Below are 14,788 nucleotides of genomic sequence, written 5' to 3'. Positions count from 1 at the left end.
AAGTCCAGAACACGATGTTTGGGAAACGGCCCCGCCCGCGGCCTCCGGGACCTGGCGAAGGAGAAGGGAAGGGCGCGGGGCGCCCCTGCTACCACCCTGCGCGGCGTCGGCCCAGTCCCCGCGAGCGCCCGGCTGCCCCTGCCCGTGGGCCGCACCGGAGCCGCGCAAGGCGACTGTTCAGCGCCTCGGCTCGGGGATCGGACCCGCTGCGCACGGCGTCCGGTGGCCACAGAGAGCGGCCATCGAGTCTCTCCCCGGCGCGGCGCCCCGGTCTCCCGGGTCCGCAACACACGCCCTTGGGGTCGGTCCTCGAGGACGCGCAATCCCCCGACCCATCAGGACGCATGTTTCGAGCTCATTAGTAAATGTTCCTTAAATTCTCGAAAGGCAAGAAGTTAACCAAGTAAAACAGCATCGGAACACCACGTAGGGGCGTTCGCACGGCCCCCGGGGTCCGCGGGTGGGAGCAGGGGCAGGGGAAGGCGGGGGAGGGGCGGCGACCCGGGTCTGCGGTTGAATCAACAGGGCGTGGAAATGGGGCGGGCGAACTGCGGTGGGGGCAAGCCGGAGTCCCGGGGAGGGCGGGAGTCTCAGGCCGGCGGGTCCCAGTCTGCGGTGGGGTTGGGGGAGGGGCCCGGGCTGAGTGGGGTGGAGGAGGGGCTGGGCGGGGCGGGTCCTCTGCCACGAGGCATTGGCGGGCGCCGGCCTCCGCCCCCGCCTCTCCGCCAATCGCAGCCCGCCCGCTCCCCTTGCGGTGGGTCCCAGTGAGGCTGCCACCCCGGGGTCGCCGTCTCCACCTCTCCGCAGTCGGGGCAGCAGCTCGCCCCTCTTTCCCACATATCCGTCCAGGTGAGATCCGGCCCCACCGAGACCCGCTCCCCGCTCTGGACGGAGGATCCCAACTGGGTCCGGGTCTCCCCCTCCGCGCCTCCGCCCGCTGTTGCATCATCTGGTTCCCAGGACCCCCGACGCACCCGCGCCCACGCCTGAGGTCTTGGCCGCCCAGAAGCTGGGAGTTCGGGCGTCCACGTGGCCCCGAGCTCCCACCCCAGCCCCCGCGCCGGCGGAGCGGACCCCACTGGCGGCGAGTCCCGGAGCGTGGAGCGGGGACGCGGGCTGGGAATCTGGGGGAGACGCACGCTTCGTGCCCAGCATTGAGTTTTCGCTGCATTGTGGATGGGAAATGACTGTTTGCAAATCGCCCTTTTCGGCGGACTGTGTGGGGTGGCGGTAAACGGTGTCGTTGCGCGGGCGGCACGCGAGGTGGGTGCCCGCTGGGGGAGGGACGCGGGGATCTGCCCAGGTTGCGTTGTGGGGATGGAGGATTTCCTGGGACCTCACTTCCCTGAGCCCCAGGCGAGACGACAGCCGAGCTGGAGGATGCAAGGGGGAGGCGGAGGGGGGGTGAGAGCGGAGAGCGAAACTCGGCTTCCCGAGGATCTTCTGGGCTCGCTTGTCCCCAGCTTTGTCCCAAAGTGTCGCTTCCGGGGGCGGAGTGGCCGGCGGTTTCCGGGTGTCAGTAGGGTCTGGATCTACCCCCGGGAAGCTTAGAGGAGTTTCCCGCTCTCCGTGCGCGTGGCCCTCCCCAGGCCCCTCCGGGAGTGCTGGCGCGCGCCTGCAGGGGTGTCCCAGGAGCGTCGTGACCCCAAGGGGGTCTTGCGGTTTAAGGAGCGGCCGGGGCGACGCCAAGTGAACCCCCCTCCCCGGGACGCACGTGCGACCGGCCGCCCGACACTGTCGCCTTGGGGAGCCCGCGGGTTTGGGTTCGGGTTCGGGTCTCCTGGAGAGCTTTCCGCCGAGCGCCTCTGGGTTCTTCAGAGCCCCGGCGGCTGGCGATCTGCGTTCTCGGCAGCCCCTTACCTTGCGGGAGGGTGCTCCAGGGCGAGGCGAGGCGCCAAAAGCAAGGCGCTGGGCCGCCTGCGTCTGCCAGGGCCGCGGGTCCAAGGCTTTCTGGAGGATTCCGCGGCGGAGCGTGCGCGCCCCAGGCCAGACAGGGCCTGTGCCAGACGGAGAGTCCCTTCCCGCAGGTGACTCCCGCGACCCGCGGAGGAAGGTGCTGCTCCGCTCACGGCGGCGGCTTCTTACAAGGTCGGGGTAGAAAGAAAAGCAGGGGCACGGATCACGAGGTCAGGAGATCGAGACCGTCCTGGATAACACGGTGAAACCCCGTCTCTACTAAAAAATACAAAAAACTAGCCGGGTGAGGTGGCGGCGCCTGTAGTCCCAGCTACTCGGGAGGCTGAGGCAGGAGAATGGCGTGAACCCGGGAGGCGGAGCTTGCAGTGAGCTGAGATCCGGCCACTGCGCTCCAGCCTGGGCGACAGAGCGAGACTCCGTCTCAAAAAAAAAAAATAAAGAAAGAAAGAAAAGCAGGGGCACGCTTGGGTGACTTCAGGAGGGACACGAACCTCTGAAAGCGGGGTGCACTTTTCTGGGGAAGAGAAGATCCAATGCCTTCGGATTTTCAGACAAGTCCGTGGTCCCATGACCTTGACAGCACCACCCTCCAGGGTTGTTTGAAGCCGCTTTGGCCACCGGCCTGGTGAATTGCAAAGGTGGAGGGGAGGCCAGGAAGTCCAGGAGGCCAAGCTGAGGCCTGGGTAAGGCCTGTGTGCAGAGACCACCTGAGCCGCATAATCAAGGGCTTCCAAATGCAGCCGGCTTCAGCAACTTTTTTTTTTTTTTCTTTTGAGACGGAGTCTTGCTCTGTCGCCCAGGCTGGAGTGCAGTGGCCGGATCTCAGCTCACTGCAATCTCCACCTCCCGGGTTTATGCCATTCTCCTGCCTCAGCCTCCGAGTAGCTGGGACTACAGGCGCCCGCCATCTCGCCCGGCTAGTTTTTCGTATTTTTTTAGTAGAGACGGGGTTTCACCGTGTTAGCCAGGATGGTCTCGATCTCCTGACCTCGTGATCCGCCCATCTCGGCCTCCCAAAGTGCTGGGATTACAGGCTTGAGCCACCGCGCCCGGCCAACTTTTTCTTTTTTAATAGGCTTTTTTAAAAAGAACAGTTTTAGGCCGGTCGGGGTGGCTCACTCCTATAATCCCAGCAATTGAGAGGCCGAGGCCAGCAAATCACCTGAGGTCAGGTGTTCAAGACCAGCCTGGCCAACATGGTGAAACCTCCTCTCTACTAAAAATACAAAAATCTGCTGGGTGTGGTGGCACGCGCCTGTAATCCCAGCTACTCTGGAGGCTGAGGCAGGAGAATTGCTTGAACCCAGGAGGTGGAGCTTGCAGTGAGCCGAGATCACACCACTGCACTCCAGCCTGGGCAACAAGAGTGAGACTCCATCTCGAAAATTTTAAAAAGAGCAGTTTTAGATTTACAGAAAAATTGAGAAGATAGATAGTAAAGTTCCCACAGTTTCTCCTGTTAAGATCTTAAACTGATGTCGTATATTTGTTACCTTTTTTTTTTTTTTTTTTTTTTTGACAGAGTCTCACTCTGTTGCCAGGCTGGAGTGCAGTGGCATGATCTCGGCTCACTGCAACCTCCACCTCCCGGGTTCAAGCAATTCTTCTGCCTCAGCTTCCCGAGTAGCTGGGACTACAGGCACGCACCACCACACTTGGCTAATTTTTGTATTTTTAGTAGAAACGGTGTTTCACCATGTTAGCCAGGATGGTCTCAAACTCTTGACCTCGTGATCCACCCACCTTGGCCTCCCAAAGTGCTGGGATTACAGGTGTGAGCCACCGCGCACGGCCTATTTGTTACAATTAATGAGCCAATTCCACGATCACATAACCTTTGTTAACATCAACCAAAGTCCATGCTTGAGTCAGATTTACAGTTTTCCCCTCATGCCCCTTTTCTATTCCAGGATCCCACAACACAGTTTGCTGTCACCTCTCCTTACAGAGTCTGAACGGTGCCGAACTGTCAGCACCATCTGTCCGGTGAGTGACGGCTGTGGACTTAGTGTCCTGTTGAATGTGGAAAATCAAAGCAGGGTGAAAGGGACTGAGTCCAGTCCTGGGCCCTGTGTAAAGGGTGAGGTGGGGGGTGGTCATGCGTTCTTTGTCCCCCCAGAGGAAGGGCAGCAGATGGGGCCTCGCCTGGGTGCCCTGGTCTTTCTTTTTTCTCTCTCCTTTTTTTTTTTGTCTTATCTATTTCAAGGTGCTTGTGTGTTTTTTTAATCCTGGGTAAAATACACGTGACACTGATCACTGTAACCATTTGTAAATGTGATGCAACCACTGTCACTATCTCCACCTAGAACATTTTCATCATCCCCAACACAACCTCTGCACCCATCAAACAATCACCCTCCCTTCGCCACTCACCCCAGCCCCTGGCAGCCTCTGTTCTACTTTCTCTCTCTATGAATTTGCCAGACAGAGAGGGGCGTTCGAGAGTCCCAGGTGCCTCATCGTGGAAGTGGAATCACACAGCATTTGTCCTTTTGTCTCTGGCTTGTTTCACTTGGCATCATGTCCTGAGGGTTCGTCCGTGTTGTAACGTGCCAGAATTCGTTTCTCTTATGGCTGAGTAAATATTCTAGTGTGTGTATGAGCCTATCGTGTGCGTCCATCCATCCGCAGACACATGGGCTGCCTGCCTCCACTTTTTGACTTGTGAATGGTGCAGCAGTGAGCATGGGTGTGCAAGCATCTGTTTTGTTGTTGTTGTTTTATTTTTTAAATAGAAACAGGGCTGGAGCCCAGGCTGGTCTTAACCTCCTGGACTCAATTGTCTTCCTACCTCAGCCTCCCAAAGTGCTGGGATGAGAGGCGTGAGCCACTGCACCCGGCCCAAGCAACTGTCTGTTTCCTTTTTTTTTTTTTTTTGTATATGCCTATGGAGGAGACATGGCCAAATGGCTGCCCACAGGGCTGGTGCCTGTGTTTTTGTGTAATTCTTCCTGGGCTTCTCTGAGGGAGCAGAGCACCCCGCCCGAAGGGGACAGGGTCAGCAGGGTTCACTGGACCCCACAGCATCTGAGCCTGAACCGACGCCTCTCTCCTTGCTTTGCCAGGTCCCAGCATGCCTTCTGAAACCCCCCAGGCAGAAGTGGGGCCCACAGGCTGCCCCCACCTCTCAGGGCCACATTCGGCACAGGGGAGCCTGGAGAAGGGGCTCCCAGGGGATAAGGAAGCCAAGGAGCCCCTGTGGATCCGGCCCGATGCCCCGAGCAGGTGCACCTGGCAGCTGGGCCGGCCTACCTCTGAGTCCCCGCATCACCACACTGTCCCGTAAGTCCTGCTTTTGATCACAAGAGGGTTGATCCATAACCTGCAGGGCAGGAGTTTGTTACCTGGATACCACACAGCCAGGAGGACATGAGGTGTGGCCCCCCTGTAGTCACTCTGGGTTGAGGAGCTGGGGGTGGGGGCATGCCGTGTAGATGAGGCTCTGAGGCCAAGGCCTCCTTACGCTGCAGCCGCAGCACCTAGGCCAGCGCCTGGCAAGACAGTGGATGCTCACAAGGTATTTCCGGAAAAAATAAATAAATAAATGTCCCCAGGTCACATGCTTTCCCCTGTCTGTGGCTGTGCACCTGCGTTCGCTGGAGGTGAGTGACCAGGATCCTGCCTGCACTCTCTTTTATTTTATTTTATTTTTTTGAGACACAAGCTGGAATGCAGTGGTGCAATCATGGCTTGCTGCAGCCTCAATCTCCCCCGATTAAGGGATCCTCCCACCTCAGCCCCCCAAGTAGCTGGGACTACGGGCGCCCACTGTCACGCCCAGCTAATTTTTGTATTTTTAGGAGAGACAGGGTTTCACCATGTTGACCGGGCTGGTCTTGAACTCCTGGGTTCAAGTGACCACCTGCCTTGGCCTCCCACAAGTGCTGGGATTACAGGCGTGAGCCACCGCGCCCGGCCCAGCCTGCACTTTTCTGTTAACTCTACGTCATGGAGGCTTCCCCTAGGCATTAAACATTTTTCCATAGTGGGCTGTTTTTCTGGTGGCACAAACTGTTTGGTGAAGAAGCCGTCATTTTGTAAGCCCTCTACTGGGTAGATAAACGTTTGCAGTTATCTCATTTTAAATAACTGCAGTAGAAAATACTACACATTCATTTAGCCAACGAGCCTTTCCTGAGTGCCTTGTGCATTTGTGCCCTGCTCAAGGTGCAGAAGCTCTATCAGCAGAAAAGACAAATAAACAAAAATCCCTACCCCAGCACGAAACTGAAATCAAGCTCACTAAGCCTTAGGATTATATTTATTTCCTTAGTGTAATCTCCTTGGAGGAGAACAGATAGATCAAAGAATGTGCTTCTTAGATGTTTGATTCCTTTTTTTGTTTTGTTTTGTTTTGTTTTGTTTTTTTGGAGACAGAGTCTCGCTGTCGCCAGGCTGGAGTGCTAGTCACACAATCTCAGCTCACTGCAACTTCTGCCTCCCGGGTTCAAGAATTCTCCTACCTCAGCCTCCCTAGTAGCTGGGATTACAGGCACGTGCCAGCACGCCCAGCGGGTTTTTGTATTTTTAGTAGAGATGGGATTTCACCATGTTGTCCAGGCTGGTCTTGAACTCCTGACCTCCGGTGATCTGCCTGCCTCAGCCTCCCGAAGTGCAGGGATTATGATTCCTATTTTGTGTACACCACTGCCTGCATTTATGGTTGTCGAGCTACAGTTCAGAACGGGTGGGGTGGCTGGGTGGAGCCACTCTCAGTGCAGCAATAGAAGAAGTGACAACTGACAAACCCAGAAGGTCTGAGAGTTGAACACACTCAGTGCTGGGAGCTCAGGAGGCCAAGCAGATGGGTGGGCAGCCAGGAGGATGGGCTCTTGCCCCCAAAACAAACCTGAGAGAGCGGTGGGTGAGAGGCCCGGTGAGGTCGGGAGTGGCTGCTGGGGGTAGGGTGGGCAGGGAAGACAGGCCGGATTCCTGAGGGCTCCGTGAGCTCTTAACTCTAGGGCGTGAGACGGAGACGATGCCCTCCAGGTTGTAAAATGGTGTTGCACCTGCACCTCACACAGGCCTCATTCATCCTCCGAAGACGCCCCCATCCTGAGATGCAGAGCCTGCGCTGCTTGTCTTCAGTCAGAGGCCCCCGAGAATAGCAGGGTTGCAGGGAGGTGTTGCAGAGGTGGGTGAGGCGTTGGGGCTTCATTCTAGGACAGTGTGGGGTGTCCTCCCAGGAGCCTCTTGGGCTGTGGAAGTGGGAGTCCTTGAAGATAAGGGGCTCCAGAGCTATCCCTGCAAGTCGGATCTTTTATCTTCCTAAGTGCTCTGGGCCTGGCCCTGACCACCTCTAGAAACTTCTCAGGTAACTTCACAGCCACGGAGGCCCAGTGCTAAGTCAACACACCTGCTGCAGGGAGGCGGGCCTCTTCCTGCCTGGCTGGCCGGATGCCTGAACTGAGCTACTGAACTAACCCCCAGCGCTGTCACCCGGGGACTTGACTTTCCACCTGGCCCTGGCTCTCTGCACCCTGCCAAGCCTGGTTCCCTTCCGCCAAGAACTGCTTCCGGGGGAGGCTCCCTGGTCCCTGTACAGTTTGGGCACCTGGCAGGACTGCCCTCTGCTCCCTGGGAAGGGCGCGATTGGACTCCTCTTGGCGCCTGTTTGGGCCTTCAGGGCGGCTCTCCCTGCAAATGTGGCACTCCCTCCATGCCACAGGACCTCCGGGAGCTGGGTGCACCCCAGGTCGAGGATCGCTTCCGGGGGGGCAGGGCCCAAGGAGCCTGGCTGTTTCGCAGGTGCCTGTGCTGAGGAGGAGGCTCAGGGTCAGAGCCACGGGGTGTCACTGGAACTGCACGGGCAGGGGGGGGTTGCAGGTCTGGACACCGCTGTGAACCATGCGTGTTCCCAGATGAGTTCGTGGTTAGCTTGTGCTTGGCACAGATAGAAAGGGGGTGTCATCGGCCTCTCCCTGGGGGAGGATGGCAGGGGCATGAGGGCCGTTTAGGAAACCACCTGGACCAGGGTTTGAGGGTTTGCACAGCCAGATGCTGCAGGGCAGAGCATCACAAGCCCAGCTGACAGTGCCTCTGCCCGGGCTCTGTGTCCGCCACGTGCCTGACATTTTCTGTGCAGGGCTAGGCATCCTGCCTGCGCCTTGCAGCCGTTGTCCCTGGTCTAAGGAGTCTCTGCCCTGAGGTCAGCACTTCACTTTTTTGTCTCCTGTGGTCAGAAGCTGAGAGATGAAAGGAAATGAAATTCCCCAGTAAAGCCTTTCTGAAAAGATAGACCTAAATCTTTGTTTTGGAGTCAGTACTTGCTTATTTTAACTTTTTTATTTGGAAATAACTTACGACTCGCAAGAAGTTGCCAAAATAATAGGTCCTTTGTACCCTTCTCCCAGCTTCCCACTAACAACGTCGCCACGACTGTAGGCTCATTTTCAAACCTGGGAAACTGACATTGGTACAAATAAACTACAGGCATTATTTGCTTTTTATAGGTTTTTAGGTCTAAGCATGTGTGTGTGTGTTTCAGGCATGTGTGTGTGGTGTGTGTGTGTTTCAGGCGTGTGTGTGTGTGTTTCAGGCATATGTGTAGTGTGTGTTTCAGGCGTGTGTATGGTGTGTGTGTTTCAGGCGTGTGTGTGTGGTGTGTGTGTTTCAGGCATATGTGTGTGGTGTGTGTGTGTTTCAGGCGCGTGTGTGTGGTGTGTGTGTTTCAGGCGCGTGTGTGTGGTGTGTTTCAGGCGTGTGTGTGTGGTGTGTGTGTTTCAGGCGTGTGTGTGTGGTGTGTGTGTTTCAGGCGTGTGTGTGTGGTGTGTGTGTGTTTCAGGCATATGTGTAGTGTGTTTCAGGCGTGTGTATGGTGTGTGTGTTTCAGGCGTGTGTGTGTGGTGTGTGTGTTTCAGGCATATGTGTGTGGTGTGTGTGTGTTTCAGGCGCGTGTGTGTGGTGTGTGTGTTTCAGGCGTGTGTGTGTGGTGTGTGTGTTTCAGGCATGTGTGTGTGGTGTGTGTGTTTCAGGCGTGTGTGTGGTGTGTGTGTGTTTCAGGCATATGTGTGTGGTGTGTGTGTGTTTCAGGCGCGTGTGTGTGGTGTGTGTGTTTCAGGCGCGTGTGTGTGGTGTGTGTGTTTCAGGCATGTGTGTGTGGTGTGTGTGTGTTTCAGGCGCGTGTGTGGTGTGTGTGTTTCAGGCGCGTGTGTGTGGTGTGTGTGTTTCAGGCGTGTGTGTGTGGTGTGTGTGTTTCAGGCATGTGTGTGTGGTGTGTGTGTGTTTCAGGCATATGTGTAGTGTGTGTTTCAGGCGTGTGTATGGTGTGTGTGTTTCAGGCACGTGTGTGTAGTGTGTGTGTGTTTCAGGCACGTGTGTGTGGTGTGTGTGTTTCAGGCGTGTGTGTGTGGTGTGTTTCAGGCATGTGTGTGGGGTGTGTTTCAGGCGTGTGTGTGTGCTTCAGGCATATGTGTGGTGTGTGTGTGTGTTTCAGGCATGTGTGGTGTGTGTGTGTTTCAGGTTTATGTGTTTCAGGCGTGTGTGTGTGGTGTATGTGTGTTTCAGGCATGTGTGTGTAGTGTGTGTGTGTTTCAGGTGTGTGTGTATTTCAGGCGTGTGTGTGGTGTGTGTGTGTTTCAGGCATGTGTGTGTGGTATGTGTGTTTCAGGCATGTGTGTGTGGTGTGTGTGTTTCAGGCATGTGTGTGTGGTGTGTGTGTTTCAGGCATGTGTGTGGGGTGTGTTTCAGGCGTGTGTGTGTGTTTCAGGCATGTGTGGTGTGTGTGTGTTTCAGGTTTATGTGTTTCAGGCGTGTGTGTGGTGTGTGTGTTTCAGGCGTGTGTGTGTGGTGTATGTGTGTGTGTGTGGTATATGTGTGTGTGGTGTGTGTGTGTTTCAGGCGTGTGTGTGTGGTGTGTGTGTTTCAGGCGTGTGTGTGGTATATGTGTGTTTCAGGCATGTGTGTGTGGTGTGTGTGTGTGGTGTGTTAGGGGTATCTGTGTAGATTTGTGTAACAACCATCCAGATAAAGCCAGTTCTTTGATTGTTGATTTGTGTCAGACAATGGCCTTGGGCTGCCAGGGCTGGGACTATTTTGTTCTTTTCCTGAATAAATGTGGACTCCTCTGTTTCAGGGAAAAATCTCCAAAAATCTTGCCAGATATTCTGAAGAAAATTGGGGACACCCCTATGATCAGAATCAACAAGATTGGGAAGAAGTTCGGCCTGAAGTGTGAGCTCCGTGAGTGCCCTGGCTTTTGAGAGGGGCTTCCTCCATCCACGCTGAGCTCCGTGGGCCTGGGGGTCCTGGGATGGGTCCCTTAGGCAAGGCCCCGGGATCAGAAAACACGCTGGTTAATGAGTGGCCGAGGTCATATCAGTTTAAGTTTGGGAAAAACACACAACAGGGCGTTGTGTCAGACGGTGACCAAAGTGGCTTCCCCGCTGATGGACCAGGGAACGAATAGGTGACCTTTGAACTGAGGCTGGAGTGGAAGGAGCGAGGGTGTGAAGAGCGGGGTGAGGGTCAAAGGCAGAAGCAAGCAGGTGGGGAGGTTCTGCGTCCTGCCTCCTAGAGAGACGCGGATGGGTCCTAGCACGAGCTGTGAGCCACCCACTGCCCAGGGAGCGGTTGCCTCTGTCTTGCCAGCTTCGTGGGGACAGACAGTTCAGCTCATCATTTATGAGACAGAGAATGGAAATTTGGAGGGGTCTGTGGCTGGCCCCGTCCTGGGTACACGGGGGTCACCTGAGGTCTGGTGTGAGCCCTCCAGGGAGGGGCAGTTCTTTGTAGGACGCAGTTTCCAGGCTCAAGAGGGTGGAAGAAATTCGTAAGGGTCGCTCTTCACCAGGAGCTCAGGGCCCTGGTAGACCTCAGCATCGTCAAGGAGAAAGCTGTGGGTGCAGAGGCCTTGGGGACAAGGCGGGGACGGAATTTCATATTTCAGATGACCGAGGCCAAGGGAGTTCGCAGGGCGGCAGCACAGGTGCCGTGGAGAACCCTGAGACAGGGCCAGATGGAGGGGGTGCGGTTTGAGTGGGAAGGAGAGGGAACCAGTAACATGGCTTGGGACTTTTTCATCCTGAAATGCTGTCATGTCACAGCCGGGGGACCTGTGAGAGCTGGGGCAGGCGCTGGGGGAAGGAAGTCAGGGGTCGGTGCATTGGGAACTGATGGCAGATTCACAGGAGGGGCCTGCTGGGAGCCTGGCCCTCCTCTGCCCCTCTAGGGAAGGAATTCTCAGAGCTGCATCAGAGCAGCCCCTTTTACAGAGACCCCCAAGGCAGCAGGGCCGGCCCTGTGCTCATTTGTCAGACAGTAAGGACCCTTGGACGCAGCAAGCATGGCTGCCTGCAGTGCTACGTACAGGACGGCATCTAAACTTGGCAGTTGCCCTCGAAGTAGGTTTGGGAACGCCTGTTTTACAGACAGACACACCGAGGGTCAGGTCGGTCACGTGGCTTGCCCAAGGCCACCCAGCTCTGATTTCTGCTTCGGAGCTGGCCCCCAGGCACTGGTGAGAAAGATCTCACTGAGGGCTTCACAGTATGGGACCCAGAGGGGTCCGGAAATGCAGACCTGCGGCGGGCCAGACCCCGGGAGTCCTCCCCACCACACAGCACCTCGGCCTGGCTCTAGGGGCAACACTTGTCTGGTGGTGGCTTTCAGAAGTTTTGAGGTGTTGCGGGCTGGTCCCAGGTCCCTCAAATCACATTTCATGTAGCCCAGTCTCTCTCTCTCTTTCTCTCTTTCTCTCTCTCTCTCTCTCTCTTAAAAACTAAATATTTTTAAGAGCTGGAGAGGAAGGGAGGACCTGCAATAAGAAAAGAAGTGCAGACCGGGCACGGTGGCTCATGCCTGTAATCCCAGCACTTTGAGGGGCTGAGGCAGGCGGATCACGAGGTCAGCAGATCAAGACCATCCTGGCTAATATGGTGAAACCCCGTCTCTACTAAAAATACAAAACAAATTAGCCGGGCGTGGTGGTGGCGCCTGTAGTCCCAGCTACTGGGGAGGCTGAGGCAGGAGAATGGCGTGAACCCGGGAGGCGGAGCTTGCAGTGAGCCAAGATCGCACCACTGCACTCCAGCCTGGGCAATAGAGCAAGACTCCGTCTCAAAAAAAAAAAAAAAAGAAGGAACGACGTGCAAGTGAAGGCCTTGGTCTTGTGCGGGGACCGCGCAGGGAACCCTTTCCAGGGCAGGTGACGCCCCACAGGGGAAGGAGGACAATGGGAGGCTGTAGGGAGAGTTTGCAAGTCCCCATCCGATGGGGCTGGGATGTGGCCAGTGCCGTGGCTTCAGGACATCAAGCTGCTTTGGCAGGGGCTGCTGGGTATGGCTGGGCATGGGCGTAGGGGACCCAAATCCAGGCGCCCGCCTGCCACACGCCCAGCTTGTGGGTGGGGGGATGGGGTTTTCTGTGGTGCCCCTCTGTGAGGGCTGCTTATGCCTCTCTGGTTCCCACAGAGTTGCTCTGTGCCCCGCAGGGCTGGTAGGATGGGCTGTAGGGGGAGAAGCTCTGATGGGCGAGCGCCCAGGTGCAGGTGTAGGGGAGGTGAGTGGAGAGGTGGCAATTTTTCAGAACCCACAGGCCCCCAAGCCCATCCCCCATCCTGGGGTGTATCAGGTAATGGGGGGTGAGCAGGAATCACTGGGGGGCGGTCAGGGAATCTTCTCCTCTGTGATTCATCTCTGCCTCCCAGTGGCCAAGTGTGAATTCTTCAACGCGGGCGGGAGCGTGAAGGACCGCATCAGCCTGCGGATGATTGAGGATGCTGAGCGCGCCGGGACGCTGAAGCCCGGGGACACGATTATCGAGCCGACATCTGGGAACACCGGTGGGTGCCCGGCCCAGTAGGGGTGGCCAGGCTGGCTGTCCCCTACCCATGCTGAGCCTGCCGGAACCTGGGGGGGATGGCTGAGCTACAGCTGCATGTGCTGGCTCACCCGGTCGCCTGCTCCCTGGCATCTCGCGCCCGCTGCCGGCGTGTGTCCCAGCCCAGCTCCCTCTGACCAGCGGTTGGGGCCAGTGCCGATGCTGTTGGGGCGATGGCACCTGGCAGTGCCTGGCACATGGACGAGCACCCAGAGTCTGCTGTTCCTGTGCCCATGTACCCGGCCGGGCCTGGAAGAACCAGATCTCCCATCCTGCACTGCTCCCTCCTCCTCCTTGGCGTGTACCTTTTATTCCCGCCTCTGGCAGCCTCTCTTCCCCTGCACTTGAAGGCAGAAGCAGCTATGTTGGGCAATTTTGGAATCCCACAGAACCCTCTTCCCTGGGCCCTAGGGGAGCCGGCATCAGGGTGTGCCCCTATGTCCCAGGCAGGGGTGGGGCGGGACTTGGAGGGGCACCGGGCCCCTCTCATCCTCTCTGTGCCTTCAGGGATTGGGCTGGCCCTGACTGCAGCTGTAAGGGGCTATCGCTGCATCATCGTGATGCCGGAGAAGATGAGCTCGGAGAAGGTGTGTGGGCACAGCCAGGGGCGGGGTCATAGGGCAGGGGATGAGGGTGCCTGGGCCAGGCAAAAGGTGCAGGCCACCGCCTTCCCTCCTGCAGGTGGATGTGCTGCGGGCCCTGGGGGCCGAGATTGTGAGGACGCCCACCAATGCCAGGTTTGACTCCCCAGAGTCACACGTGGGCGTGGCCTGGCGGCTGAAGAATGAAATCCCCAATTCTCACATCCTAGACCAGGTGAGGCGCCTGGGGCCTGGAGACGGGCATTCCCTAGGAGGGTCTCGGTCAGGGATGTGGGGGTGACTGAGGTGTCAGGGGCCAGCTCACGGGCTCTGCTCTCTTTCTATGCAGTACCGCAACGCCAGCAACCCCCTGGCTCACTATGACACCACCGCTGATGAGATTCTGCGGCAGTGTGACGGTGCGTCCCTCTGTCCATCTTGATTGCATTTATCCCTGGCTGCCTGGGAGTGTACAAATCTCTTGCCCTCTCCTTGGTGAACTCCTATTCACCCTTCAAAACCCAGCTCAAATGTTCCCTCTGTGAAATGCTATCTAGAGCATTTCTCTAGAACAGTTTCCTCCCTCCCTTGTGCCCTCTTGGCCTCTGCCTGTGCCTTACCTGTAACAATCTCTGCAGGTCTGCAGGGGCTCCTCCCACAGAGAATGTAGGGAGTGAGTCTGTTCAGGGCCCAGGCTGGTGCTGGGCTCACAGCTGGGACTTCAGCTGGGATCATGCCCTGACTCGGCATCAAATTCCTCTGCAGAACAGGGCTGGTGACATCTGCGATGAGTTCACTCTGTTACAGGCATGAGGCCGGCTCCTTGGGCCCTTTTCCAGGGACTCGGTGCCAAGGCCTGTGGGGGTTGGTACTGATGTTTTCCCAAGAGATTCCTTTAGAGAGAAGTTGCCAGGAGGTTGGCGCCCTGGCTTCCTGTTGGGAATCCGGTGTTGGCATGGGCTGGAGCACACCCTCAGTCCATGCCCAGGAGCCAGGCTGTACGGTCCAGGCATTTGCTTGTTTGGGCTTTATGTGTGAGAACTCTCTGGTTTGGTAAAAGCAGTCCTGTCTCAGCATGGGTGCCCGAGTGGCTCCCCCTCACTGAGTCTTTCCCTGCCGTGGCTTGTCTGCCAGATGCCTGTGCTGGCCGCCAGCAGTGTGAGTGCCCAGCGAGTTTCTGAGCTGAAGCCTGAACGACTGATTCCATTTCCTGTGCCAATTCAGTTAACTCACTCACACCATGCAAACATCCAACAGCCCATGGAGGTGATTAATTCGCAGCCTCCCTCTGCCCGCCCTCAGCGCCTGCACCCCCGGACAGGGCCCTGTCTTTCTGCATCCAGCCAAATGGGGGTTTTAGGGGCCGAGTGTCATTGAGCAAAGACTGGGCTGAGGTGCCCCAGGCTGCCTGTTTCTGAGGCTTTCACAGACCAAGGGCAGCAATGAGGGCTGCTCCAACTGGAGAAGAAGTC

At 57.1% G+C, this 14,788-nt stretch overlaps 1 protein-coding gene across 7 annotated transcripts in view; it reads left to right on the top strand.

Annotated features, from left to right (window-relative positions):
- The first annotated feature begins 673 nt into the window (after positions 1 to 673).
- The window catches only part of LOC105472571 (cystathionine beta-synthase), a 29,118-nt gene continuing 15,003 nt past the window's right edge, over positions 674 to 14,788 (top strand). For 5 of the 7 annotated variants that reach the window (XM_071095764.1, XM_071095761.1, XM_071095767.1 and 2 more), the window contains exons 1-8: positions 856 to 1,263; positions 3,828 to 3,903; positions 4,983 to 5,199; positions 9,992 to 10,098; positions 12,563 to 12,697; positions 13,243 to 13,322; positions 13,417 to 13,551; positions 13,666 to 13,735. In XM_071095764.1, coding sequence (XP_070951865.1) covers positions 4,991 to 5,199; positions 9,992 to 10,098; positions 12,563 to 12,697; positions 13,243 to 13,322; positions 13,417 to 13,551; positions 13,666 to 13,735 — 736 coding nt within the window. In that variant the 5' untranslated portion in view covers positions 856 to 1,263; positions 3,828 to 3,903; positions 4,983 to 4,990. The other 2 variants (XM_071095762.1, XM_071095765.1) reach the window with 2 other exon arrangements.

This window comes from Macaca nemestrina, chromosome 4 (assembly GCF_043159975.1).
Source record: "Macaca nemestrina isolate mMacNem1 chromosome 4, mMacNem.hap1, whole genome shotgun sequence".
In the NCBI taxonomy this organism is placed as follows: domain Eukaryota; kingdom Metazoa; phylum Chordata; class Mammalia; order Primates; family Cercopithecidae; genus Macaca; species Macaca nemestrina.
The sequence above is the reverse complement of the archived record's forward strand: the minus strand, read 5'-3'. Positions and strand labels throughout refer to the sequence as shown.